The sequence below is a fragment of the Trachemys scripta genome, chromosome 1 (assembly GCF_013100865.1).
Source record: "Trachemys scripta elegans isolate TJP31775 chromosome 1, CAS_Tse_1.0, whole genome shotgun sequence".
Lineage (NCBI taxonomy): Eukaryota > Metazoa > Chordata > Testudines > Emydidae > Trachemys > Trachemys scripta.
In genome coordinates this window covers 39,914,360-39,928,250 of record NC_048298.1, presented here as the reverse complement: position 1 = coordinate 39,928,250, position 13,891 = coordinate 39,914,360, and the positions used below count along the sequence as shown (strand labels likewise).

Here is a 13,891-nt window from a genome sequence, read left to right as displayed (position 1 = left end):
GTTAGGTGGCTTTTTTTCTCTCCCCCTAAAAAGCAATCAGATAAAAAGCACACTGCTTCAGCTTTATTTATGTGACACAACACTGACATCCAGAGGCTGACAAAGTATATAGTGGGTTTGCATTATCAGAAGCCTTTAATTTATCCAGCCACGTTTGAATATTTTTGGTAAGACTGCAATCACCATTCCAAACCTACCTAAAAGCCCAGCTGGAGACAGTACATTTTTTAAAAAACTGCATCATCAATAAGCTTCTTGGTTTGGATTTATCAGATACAAAGGTATCTTTCCTGTCTGGTTTACAGAAATCCAAACCCACTATTTTTGCAATAAATTTTATCTGAAAACTTCAGAGACTCAACCAACCACCTCTAACCCTAAAATTCTAATGGATTTTACCATCACTTAAAGAGGATTCTAATATGCATATGCTTGTTTTTAAATACAACTCACAAACTAACTTTTTGTTTTTAAATCAGAGATATTTAAATCCTAAATTTCTAGTGGTAAAGTCCACTGCGCCATCCTAGGTGGTATAACTGTAATATAATTATCTTACCTTGTACCATAATCAAAGTATCTTCTGGCTCCTGAAGCAGCTCATCATGTTTTACAAAATGAACAGCTATTTTTCTTTGCCCCTGATTTTCTGTATCCCACACTTCAGAATCATACCACAATGAATTATGTACTTCTGGATTTGGAGCTGAAGCTGCACAGTCTCTTAATATTAAGTCAAAATCATCTCCATCTGGAACTTCTTGCCTAAAACATTTTAGAAAGCAATAGGTAAATAGTAGCAGCTTCTCTTTCAATAGTCTAGTAGCTGAAATGCAGTACTTTAAACAAACAAGATATTGAAATATTATTATAACAGCAGCATATACAGGAAAATTCACCTTTCCACACTGATCTTTGACAAAAGATAATATATAACAAGTTGTAGCAATTTAAGGGTTTGATGGTGCACAGCAAAGGTGTGGAGTGTTGTGCATATAAGCTCAAGGAAAACTAGTCCTGCATGAATGAGCCTGCTGCTGCATGCCAAGAAAGCTAATCCTGTCTATCAGCAGGGGTAAAGCCTAATACCTTCATCCAAGCCCACACTGAAATCAACAGAAAGATTCCCACTGACTTCACTTGGCTTTGGAATAGGCCCTAAAATGGTCACATAGCTACATGTCTCTTTAGCGTTGAAACCCAGATTATCCAACTCTATTTTACCATGCATTCTGCAAAAAAAAGAAAACAAGAGCAGCAGCTGTTTGAGACCATTTTCCACTGCAAGACAATACCTTACTTTGTGCCACACATAACCACTGTTTGCCCTTGTGCTGGAGTGCAAACACATTGCATTCCTTGCTCTGCATGGTGGAATAGATTGCAGGATCAACCCAAGGTATAAGTGTAATTAGGAACACAAAGATATTGGATTGCTTATGAAATTTTAACAGCAAATGTTCTGGCACACTTTCTGTTCGGGGGGAAAAGCCTTATTGGCTTTGAGTGGAATAGCAACAAGGAGACACGAAACATCATTACAATGAAAAAAAAGTTTTTTTGTTTTTTTTTAAGGATGTCAGAAACTCAGAATATCTCTATTTAAAAAAGCATTTACCCACACCAATTCCTGCTCCCAAAGAAATCAAGGGCAAAACTCCAACCAGAGCATGACTGTACTGCATGCAAGAGTATTCACTAACTGTGTCTATTTTTTTCTTCTATTGACATTTGTACCCAATGTATTTATTTATTCATTTGCTACATGATTTTTAATTTTTAAGAACAAAGTTGTAGTCCCTGTACTCTGTGAGTGTGTGTGTGTAATTCTTGTAGTCTAGTCAGGAATTTGCATTTCACAGGAATTCCATTTTTTCAAAAGCATTTCATTCTGAATTGGAACAAATTATCAAATTTTGAAATTTTCTCACCAAACAAAATTTTTCAAACTTTTTTGTTTTGGGTCAATCAAAACATTTTGGTTTTAAATTTTTCATTTTTTAAAATATTTTATTTCAAATAAAATAAAAATATAAAAATAAAATTAAATATGAAATAAAATTTTGAAATGAAAAGTAACTGAAATGAAAAGCAAAATGTTCTGACTTTACTGAAATGCTTCAATTTTTTAAAAACAGTATTTTGTCAAAAGTGACGTTCCAATGGAACGTTTTGATTTTGATGTATCAGCATTTTCCTATTAAAAAAGTTCTATACAATTTTTGACAGTGCTACTCAAATGAAGAACGCTCTTTTTTTTAAACCAGTAACAGCTTTAATTATTAATTGTAAAATATAGATGTCTAATAAAGGACAATGTCATTATATTGTTAGAACTGAAGTGTACCATGGATTATTAAAATAGGGTTACCATATGTCCTCTTTTTCCTGGACATGTCCGGCTTTTCGGCAGTCAAATCCCCGTCCGGGGGGAATTGCCAAAAAGCTGAACATGTCCGTGCGCCGCCGGAGCCCGGGAGGGGAAGTGCCCGTCTGGGGGCGCAGGGTCCGGAGGAATAGGGGCTGCCCAAAGCCCGAGCGCTACCAGCTTCATGGTTTGCCGGGCAGCCTCCAGACCCTGCGCCACCGGCTGGGTGCTTCCCCTCCCGGGCTCCAGCTGCGCTGGGGAAGCGCCAGCCAGGGGCGCAGGGTCTGGGGGCTGCCCGGCAAACCCTGAAGCCGGTAGCCCTGGGGCAGCCCTTTCCCCCTGGCTGGCAGTGGGAGGGAGGAGGGGGCGGAGTTAGGGTGGGGAAGGGTCGGAGTTGGGGCGGGGCTAAGGGTGGGGAAATGGGCGGGGCCAGGGCCCATGGAGGGTCCTCTTTTTTTATTTATTAGATATGGTAACCCTAATTAAAATAAAGCTCATTCATTGAAGACTTCACTAACTCAGCCAGAGGTATGGGCCTACTACAGAAGGGGGTAGTTGAGGCTGAGATCAGACTAGATTATCATTTTGACCCCTTCTGGCCTTAAAGTCTATGATAATAATACTTAGCTCTCATATAGCACTTTTCATCAGTAGATCTCAAAGCAAATCACAATCTTTAATGTATTTATCCTCACAACAGCACTTTGAGGTAGGGAAGTGCTATTATTCCCCATTTTACAGATGGGGAAGTGGAATATATGGGTCCCCCTGATACCATGATGGAATGCCCCTCTCCTCAGCTCCATTTATAGAGCAACTTCCAAACAGTGCTTATGCAGGTTTGGGGGGAGGCAGAAACAGGATGAAACTCCCCACTCTGGCTGTGACTTTTCAAGTATGTGTTCAGATGCAGTCAGAATTTAGCCCAGTTTGTAAAGTACCTTGGGCTGAAAGCTTCTGTATAAATAACATATTGTAAGAAAATCTCACAAGAGGACCATTAAGCACCAATAATACTGCACAGTGATATATACAGTGCTTTACATTTTCACCATATAGAGGGCTCAATCTTGAAAGAAACTTAGTGGTCTGGCCCCATTTTAGCAAAGCATTTCAGCACATGCTCAACTTTAAGCATTTGAGTAATCTAAAGTTAAGCATGTGCTAGGTCAGAGAGCGTATCAGTTTTCAGGATCAGCCATGAATGAACATTATTAATCCTCACAACCCTCCTCTATAAGAAAGGCATTATCCTCCTTTTAAAGATGGGACACCAAGAGATGTTAAAACTCCTTCCAAGGCCACAAGGTGATTTTATGAGAGCTAGGATTAAAACCCAGAAGTAAGACTCTTAGACACACATACAACCCATAGACTACTCTGCTCTTCATGATGTGCTGGTGAAATTATGTTAATATTATTTAACACATTCAATGCACTTTCTTGAAACATCAAAAATTTTCTGAATTTTTACTTAATTTGCAGTAGTGAGTTTTGCCAAGACAAAATTGATATCTGACAGTTTTCAAATAATATTTTTCCCCCTTAAATAAAATAACCTTGAAAATAAAGCCAAACTCTGTCTCTAGTTGTACTGGCAGTCTCCACCATTTTAAACAGCAAAGAGTCCTGTGGCACCTGTAGACTAGCAGACGTATTGGAGCATGAGCTTTCGTGGGTGAATACCCACTTCTTCGGATGCATGTAGTGGAAATTTCCAGAGGCAGGTATAAATATGCAAGCACGAGAGAGTCAGGCTAGAGATAACAAGGTTAGTTCAATCAGGGAGGATGAGGCCCTCTGCTAGAACTAACCTCATTATCTCTAGCCTGACTCACTCTTGCTTGCATATTTATACCTGCCTCTGGAAATTTCCACTACATGCATCCGAAGAAGTGGGTATTCACCCACGAAAGCTCATGCTCCAATACGTCTGCTAGTCTACAGGTGCCACAGGACTCTTTGCTGCTTTTACAGATCCAGACTAACACGGCTACCCTTTTGATACTTTCCACCATTTTAGAATTCTAAAAGCCAAAATACAGATAGTTATGTGGATACCGACAGGGGTTATTATGATGGGATACTCAAAAAATTGTAAGAGCAGGGTTAGATAAATCTTGCTTCTAGGTCCTGGGCAAAATTGAGTGCCAAATTTGCGTACTGGAACAGAAACTAGAATTCTGGAGCCACTGAATAGAACATAGTAAGCATATCCCATATGACTACAGTTTTCCCCAACTAATTTCAGTAAATTTCTAAGCCTTTGCTTGAAACTAAATGGATTTAAATTCAACTCATCTTCAGTGTTAAAAGAAAGATGAAAATATTTAAAAGCTTATCTAAGATTCCTAAAACAATCTGAGCAATCTGTAACTTTTACTGTTATTATGTAAAACACTTACAGTGAGTTGCATTTTGAACAATAAAGTTTAACGGACTGATAGAGCTTCTGGGGTTTAAAAGTTCTGAGTTTTGCTCTAATGCGATATTGTTGAGGAACTGAGCTGTTCAAGATAGTATTCAGTGCTGTGTCATCTAAATGCTGATGATCTGTTAATACTGTAAAGCAATAAAAATACGAGCTATTAAGCAATGAAACAATATTTGGAACAATACAAGTGCACAATAAAGTGAGTGGATGGGACCATCACAGGGATGTGTTTAAAGAATTTTCACTACCGTTTTTTTTTTTAATTTAGAATTTTCTTGAAAAAGGTAAAAATACTCTATTGGATCCTAAAGTCTGTAAGCATCTTTGAGAAATTATTTTAGCAGAACCTTTGAGCAGCTGTAGCTAAAACTGATAAGAGTTCTAAGTAACTCAGCTGATGGCTGCAATTCCACTTCCCATGGAACAGAATGTTAGATTTGCAAACCCTGGTAAAGTAAAATCGTGGTCTTGCAGCACTTAAGCCAGTTTTGACCAATCAGATGTCCATTTTTATGAAAAGCGTGGCAGGAACAAGTATTAGCTGAATTGACAGAACTTTTGAGAAATATATCTGTTGCTGCAGTCTCCACTTTACAAGTGCAGTGTTTCAAATGGTTCCTTTGGCCTTTAAGACATAAGACATTCCCAAAGTCTGCAGTGATTTAACCCTGGGTGAAAAGGATTCAAGTAGGGGAAAATCCTACATATTTTAATAAGAATAATTTTTGAAATGTCATAATTTCTTCCCATTTAAAAACGTTCCAACACAATGAAATGAACGCAATAGGATATTTCAACAAAGGTGATTGGAACAAGATACTAGCAATTGAGAGGATGAAAGCACAAGGCTGAACATATTAGCATCCCATAGACATCACTGCTCAATTTGTTATGTGGGTTTATCTACATCTAAATGTATATCGTCCTTAAAAAACAACATTCATAATGGAAATTAGACAATTACAATTACTTGAACAGTTTTGTAAGCTAACGTCTCAACATCCATCCTTGTTATTTATAAGTAGGCTTGGCAGAATTCAATTTTTATTTTCTTATAATTCTGATTGATAATATCTATTTTTATTTTTAAGCTTTTTCTATTTTTTAATCATTTTAAATTTTCACATATATGGGAAATTATGGGTGGGGTGGTCAGACAATTGGGAGGGGTCAGACAGTAACTATTCAAAAAGTTAAAGCTTTCTAACCACTAAAACACAAACTGTCAACATCACATGTCAAAATATACAAAGCAAATATCCTTAAATTAAACCCCAATGAGTTCTCTAGCAGCATTTTTGTTATTTGGACCATCTGTAAATTTTGATTATCATCAATGGAAATATTTTTTTCATCACATTGAAACTGAAATTTACAGATAAACTTCAAATCCTTCCGAGACTATTTATAAGAAGTCTACCACCTTGGTATAAAAAAATGTTTCCTACCTGTAACAGATAACTGCTGGCATCTCTGTGAATATGACTGGTCTGTTAAGAAATGACATATTTTGAAGGAAAAATAGTTGTGTTAATTGAGTATGACATTGCTACTAACCACTTAACATTGTACGATTGCTATTAATTCTGAGTTATAGATAACTGCTGCGTTTCAGTTAATAGGAAAAAAATGTCAAAAAAAAATAGGATGAAAACTTGCTACTCTATGTAAAACTTCATTTATATTTGTCTTGATGTCATTTGTAGTTGAGAAATTTCTATATTTTTAGTTGTGAAAATCTCTCTCCTATCTACACTGTAAGTGGTAATGGCATCCCCTAATCATTCAAAAATCCATCTGCTTTTGTGTTTTATTTTATTTTTCATAGATGTTTTGTTTGCCCACTAACTAGACCAAATACAGTCCAATGGCAGACAACTGAGATGTATGATCATATGAGTGTGTCACTTAAAGTGTTTTAAATCATGAAAGGTGCTTTACAATAGATTAATACCTGCATCTGACAATGCCTCTTACCATAAGAGAGTCCATTCCATTCTGTTTGGGCAAGACCTGCTTTTCATTATCTCAATGTCCTTTAGGTTTTGCTCAAACTGTATAGGACAGGGGTCGGCAACCTTTCAGAAGTGGTGTGCCGAGTCTTCATTTATTCACTCTAATTTAAGGTTTCGTGTGCCAGTCATACATTTTAACGTTTTTAGAAGGTCTCTTTCATAAGTCTATAATATATAACTAAACTATTGTTGTATGTAAAGCAAATAAGGTTTTTAAAATGTTTAAGAAGGTTCATTTAAAATTAAATTAAAATGCAGAGCTCCCCAGACCGGTGGCAGGATCCGGGCAGTGTGAGTGCCACTAAAAATCAGCTCGTGTGCCGCCTTCGGCACACGTGCCATAGGTTGCCTACCCCTGGTATAGGAGAAGAGACTAACAGTAAAAGGCTTCATCAGGTGCAGGTATCTTTATTCATATATAATAATATTTATCTTAGATTTATCTTTACATGTGTAGACCTGCACACAGTGCATGTTAGTACAGCCATCGTTACTTGTCACATTTGAGCTGCACTTTTACTTTCATCCAAACCTTGTATTCTATATTTGTTAACAAGTAACAGTATTACAGTAAACATCTCTGCAATTAGATTTCATACACTATAGGCTATCTGGTGCCTTTTTACAGACATAGATTTCAAGGACACTGAAACATGCTTTTTTCCTGATCAACAGCTCTGGACATTAAATTCTCCTGCCTGGTAGACTGAGTTCTAGAAATAATTTATTCACTATTCTCACTGTTCCTGACCGCATGAAAAGTTCAGAAATCTATAACTTCATAATCTGACAGCTAACAGGTAATTTGCTTTAAAACAAACCCAACAACTTTTTTCTTAGTCTTGTAGCAATTCTGAGGTTCTGTCTACATGGTGGTCACCACAGTAGAATCTAAGAGCAATATGGATCTCCTAAATAGATGCGGTTCTACAGGATTCAATTGTACACAAAAGAGAATTAATATAAAAGAGAACTATTGAAAAGGTATATTAAGTAGAATCCAATAGTAGCTGCAAACTTCTCCCTCCAATTACAAACTTTTTTAAAAATAAAAAAGTATGTACTGAATTTCTAAAACCACAGCATCATTCCCTTAAACATCTGTATATTAGCTCATATGGGTCTATTGGCTTTTTGATGAGTGGGAGATTTATGCGGATAACATACATAGAATGAAATGGAAGCAACACTCGTGAAATGCCCAGAAAGGAAAATAGATTATAGAATCTTAGTTCTTCAAAACAGAGATAGTGACTATTTTGCTACTATTCCTATGTGTCATCATAGGCACAGGGCAGCCTCTTTCTAAGAGACCTTACTTTTTATATGAATTTCCTTAAACCAGCATTCTGTTTTTTATGAACATGCTTCCTGTTAAGGGCTTGTACACAGTGGTGTAATGTGCTATGGGGGTGTGCTTTCTGAAGCACACTAGTTGCACGTTAATTGGTGTGTGTACTGTGCTGGTGCGCACCAAATGTTCTCTAGTGTGCTTTAACACAGTGCTGTTTGAAAACAGTGCTACATTAAAGTGAAGTGAAGATCTTACTCTCTGTGTTTAAATTAACTCTTTACCAAGTCGCTTTTAACATTCATTTATTTACATGACGAACATTCATTTGCATGACAAACTTCTGCTGGGAGATAGAAGAATAAGTGAATATTGGTTTCTGGTCTAATAGGTCCATATGTATCTTGTATCTCCCAAATACTTTTTGTTTAAATGAAAGAAAAACACTCCAAGTCTTCTTTAAAGCAATATTAAATAGAACATGACCAGTACTATATTTATGTAGCAAGAGGGAGTGAATCAATTTCCAATTGCTCTTACATGATAGATTGCTAAAAATGCCATCCAATTCCATTGAAGACATGCTCTCCACATTTTGAGACTCTGTGAGATTCACAGAATCCATGAATCTATAAAGAAAGAACAAAGATTTTAAAGATATGAATATATACATTTTCTGTGGTTTTCAATAGATCTAAAAGGTATCAAAGATGTGAACCTTTTATTCACAGAGTCCAGCTTGAATGTTTAGATATAATAGAAACTCTTGTATGGACATAAAACAGAAAAGAATCCAAGGGCATGTTTATTGAAGATGCAGTAGGGGAGACCCTCTGAATCAATATCCTATATAGTGCAAAGAGAGAACTGTGCTGCTGGAAGTGCAGACTTTCTGATGAAATATAAAATTGAGACCTTGAACCTTAGCTATTCTTTGCCTATGGGCCCTAATTCAATAAAGTATTTATTGATGTGCCTTGCCTTAAGCATGGGTTTAAATCTCACTTACTTCAATTAGACCTAAGCACATGCTTTAAGTTAAGCAAATGCTTAATTATTTTGCTGAATTAGCACCTTCATCATTAAAAGACCCCATGCCACTTTTAAAAAGAGTATTATGTTTACAACACCTGCTAGCTTGGCTAAATCATAACTTGGACCATTATTATTTGTTAATCTAAACTCCTCTTACAGTTTCATTTGGAAAATTTAATCCTCACTTGCCTACCCTCTTTTGAAAACTGTTCTATGGTGTGGTATTACCAAACAGCAACCTCATTCCACTCCAGAAACGCTGGGTGCTTACATGTAATCAGTCCCTAAAGCACTTACAAATGTAAATAGCTTAATGTTTATTGGAACTAAAATTCTAAAATACTGCATTTAAAATGTCCAGACTAGTCTCAAAGATTATTTACAGAACTTACGCTTTTAGTTCTTTGACATCTGGATTATTTTCTGGCAAGACCCTAATTCCTCGACCATAACAGGTGCCACCATGAAGATGAAATTCTACATAGGAAACATCAGGCTGGTTCTCAGCACTGGCTTGTTTTGTATGCAGACTGTAAATTCTCAGAAAGCTTCCAACCTAAACAAACACGATTTCATAATACAAAATGATTAGAATTATCATGCTTTTCTCCTAGAAAAAGCCTATGAATCCTCAGAATCAATCCCCTTGTCTACTTTTACTCCACTTTACTTTTACTCTCAATGTTAACTAGTGTTCAACTGTCCCATCAGTTGAGGAAGACTGGATCTGGCTTCCTGCAAAGTCTATCAATTCTGCTCTCCAAGCAGCCAAAGTTGCTGCTACAAAGCAAACAAGGCCAAGGACTTCCTCCCTGGAAGGACAGAATACATTTTTATAATTGCAATAAGACTCTCCAGAGACAGATCTGTGTTGTAATTTTCACGTACACATGGTTCATTTGATAGCACTCAGTATTTGGCTCAGGGCCGCCCAGAGGATTCTGGGGGGGCTGTGGTCTTCGGCGGCTGGGGGCCCCCGCCACCGAAGACCTGGCACTTCGGCGGCGGGTCCCGGGGTGGAAGGAACCCCGCCGCCGAACTGCCGCCGAAGACCCGGAGCAGAAGAAGCTCCGGGGGCCCGGGCCCTGCGAGAGTTTTTGGGGCCCCCGGAGCGAGTGAAGGACCCAGCTCCAGGGGCCCTGAAAAACTCTCGTGGGGACCCCTGTGGGGCCTGGGGCAAATTGCCCCACTTGCCCCCCCCCCCCCCCCGATTTGGCTTCATGTCCACCACAGCAGTAGGAGTAAATTAATGCAATAAATTTTACACCTCACCATATCTTATTGTTCAATGAACAAATAATCTAGTTTGGAGCACCAAAGAACCAACACTTTTCACAGCTCCCTACCTTTGACACTACTTCTAATGCTGCCAGACTTTCTCTCCAAGGGTCAACAATAGGTACAGTATTCCCCGCCTTGCTTAGAATCAGTTCTGTTATCTCACAACACAGTCTTGCCAAATTACAAAAATAATTTTAAATCTATTTAAAAGATAACTTCAAAGACAAAGGAGGTCCCAAAGGATTTCTGGTGTTTCACATATTTTCAGAATGATTATTTTTTATTATAACAAAAATAAATGGCAGTTTTTTCATAAGGTAGGCAAATTGGGTGTGTGGGGTTAACTATGTTGCTCATTTTCCTTTGACTTATTTTAATGATTTAGGAATATAATTTACTGTTTTCCATATCCTCGTTGAAAAATATCAGCCAGGATTCAGGTGATAGGCTGACAGTTACGCAGCCTTCTTTCAAGTTGCAAATATTTAATAATCTGGATTTATATTTGCTCTAAATACCTTTGAAACGTGACTCATATATGTAAATTATAGAAGACTCTAAATTCACACTGGATTAACCTCAATATGGCAGGGGTCACAATTAAAAAGTTCTGTTTTGACTGCCTGGTTTAAACACAGAATCGCCCACACTGGCAGAAATTTTGTAAGTGCACTCATAGCACTTATCGGGCCAGATTCTCAGCAGTTGTAGACTGGAAAAACTCAATTGAAGCCAATGGATTTATGCAGATTAGTATTAACCAATGGTGTGGCCCATTATTTTTATAGCCACACCTGTTTTGCATTACAGTTTACAGTGGCTGCAGTCACAATTCAGGAGACATTCTTTGTTACTTACACACCTAGAGAATTATTTTCTTTTTAAATAAAAATGTATGATTACGTGTTTTGCATTTGTTCACTTAGATGATAAATATTTAAAGTTTGAGGGAGCAAGAGGGAAGGGACTGGAGATAATGGCCTGCACCTTTAAAAATCAATGGGAGACTTGCAATTGTCTAAGCACAGAACCAGTCCCAAGACAGGGACTAACCGAAACTAACGAGTCTTGAAGACAGATTTAAGAGTCTACAAGGTGCAAAGTGTCTGGGAGTGCATTCCTGGAATATGGGGAATGGTGACAGAAGACAAAAAGTTGCTTCTGAGAGGAGGATATCAACAAAGCATCAAAATGTGATGAGTTGGCAGAACATAGGTTGTAGGTGGAGAAAAGGAACTGTAGTCAGGAGACACACTGTACAGAACTTAGAAGAGGAAGTTAAAGAGTTTGAGCTTGATGCAGATGAAGACCAGAAGTCAGTGTAAGTTTTCAAGAGAGCAATATATATGCACACAGTTAAGTGGAACAGTGAATAAAGAAGATGATTTTTCCAGTAGCATGATGGGTAGACTGACTGGCGCACTGTGAAGGCTGAAAGAAAAGCTATTCAAATCTTTAAAAATTAAAAAAAAAAAATAGCCAAACCACCATCCACTACTCAGGATACTGATGATTGAGAAACACCATACAATTATTGTAATAAAAATCACACTCTTCAAATTAAATTGGGACAACCAGAGCAGACTTAGATATAAGAACAGCCATACTGGGTCAGAGGTCCATCTAGCCCAGAATTCTGTCTTCTGACAGTGGTCAATTCCAGGTGCTTCAGAGGGAATAAACAGAACAGGGCAATCATCAAATGATCCATTCCATGTTACCCAATCTCAGCTTCTGCCAAACAGAGGCTAGGGATATTTCAGAGCATGGATCTGCATCCCTGACCATCCTATTGAGGGACTATCCACCATGAATTTATCTAGGTTTTTTTTTTTTTAACCTTGCTATAGTCTTGGCCTTCACAACATCCTCTGGCAAAGAGTTCCACAGGTTGACTGTTCGTTGTGTGAAGAAATACTTCCTTTTGTTTGTTTAAAACCTGCTGCCTATTAATTTCATTTGGTGACCCCTAGTTCTTGTGTTATGAGAAGTAAATAACACTTCCTTATTTACTTTTCCCAAACCAGTCATGATTTTATCGACCTCAATCATATCCCCTCCTTAGTTGTCTCTTTTCCAAGCTGAAAAGTCTATCCTCAATGGAAACTGTTCCATACCTCTAAACATTTTTGTTGCCCTTTTCTGAACCTTTCCCAATTCCAGTATATCTTTTTTGAGATGGAGCAACCACATCTGCATGCAGTATTCAAGATGTGGGCATACCATGGATTTATATAGAGGCAATATGATATTTTCTGTCTTATTTTCTATCCCTTTCTTAATGATTCCCAACATTCTGTTAGCTTTTTTTGACTGCCGCTGCACACTGAGTGGGTGTTTTCAGAGAACTATCCACAATACCACTCAAGAAAGAGATCTTGGAGTTAACAGCTAATTTAGACCCTATCATTTTATATATATAGTTGGGATTATGTTTTCTTATGTGCATTATTTTGCATTTTTCAACATTGAATTTCATCTGCCATTTTGCTGCCCACTCACCCAGTTTTGTGAGATTCCTTTGTCTCTTTGGAGCTTTTGATTATGATATCCTAATGGCCTGAAATGCACTGATTACATTCAATTAGTTCTCTGACTAGAGATTCTATAGTCTTCTGAGTTTCCTGTGAGGCTAACCACTTGTTTTTCCATCTTGGTCACTTGAGATTAGCTGTCATTACTGACTGGTATTATCAACAATTTACTAAGCAAATGGTAAAGTGCCAACTATCTTTAAATTCTGGGATCATTCCTTTTACTAAGGCCAGGTCTACACTACACCCCTAATTCGAACTAAGGTACGCAACTTCAGCTACGTGAATAACGTAGCTGAAGTTCGAAGTACCTTAGTTCGAATTAGTTCGAACTTACCTTGGTCCACACGCGGCAGGCAGGCTCCCCCGTCGACTCCGCGGTACTCCTCTCGGCGAGCTGGAGTACCGCAGTCGACGGCGAGCACTTCCGGGTTCGACTTATCGCGTCCAGACTAGACGCGATAAGTCGAACCCAGAAGTTCGATTTCCAGCTGTCGAACTAGCGGGTAAGTGTAGCCAAGGCCTAAGAAATCAAGTTTGGACAATGAAGAACTTGCCTAATTACTGTTTACTCTCAAACCTCCCGATTTAGGGATGGTGTTTGGTACATCAGTGCTTATTCAATTCCAGGTACACTTGGACACCAATGACATAGCAGGTAGATTCCAATCTCCCTGTTGGCTTTCCTTAGAGTTGAGACTGTTCTAATCAGAGTCTTAAATTATCTGCTGGATTTAAAATAAACAGCGGACTGTTGTGTTTATGTTGGATCTCTCAGTAGTCTTTTTATAGGCCAGACCAGTCACTAAATTACATTGCTACCCTTCATTCCTGGAATGTGTCTTGAAGTAAATCAGTGATAATGGGCAAATGTGTTTCATCAATGAATTGGAAGTGTGGTTTCTTTCAAGATTCTATACTATCCGTTTGGCT

General features: G+C 38.0%; 1 protein-coding gene across 4 annotated transcripts in view; it reads right to left on the bottom strand.

Moving 5' to 3' along the window:
- Positions 1-13,891, bottom strand: part of POT1 (protection of telomeres 1) — a 156,476-nt gene that overhangs the window by 17,880 nt on the left and 124,705 nt on the right. For all 4 annotated transcript variants that reach the window (XM_034767918.1, XM_034767927.1, XM_034767935.1 and 1 more), the window contains 5 exons: positions 9,536-9,699; positions 8,649-8,737; positions 6,251-6,292; positions 4,774-4,930; positions 560-765 (listed from right to left, as the gene is read on the bottom strand). In XM_034767918.1, the coding sequence (XP_034623809.1) occupies positions 560-765; positions 4,774-4,930; positions 6,251-6,292; positions 8,649-8,737; positions 9,536-9,699 (658 nt within the window). The remainder of the gene's footprint in view (positions 1-559; positions 766-4,773; positions 4,931-6,250; positions 6,293-8,648; positions 8,738-9,535; positions 9,700-13,891) is intronic.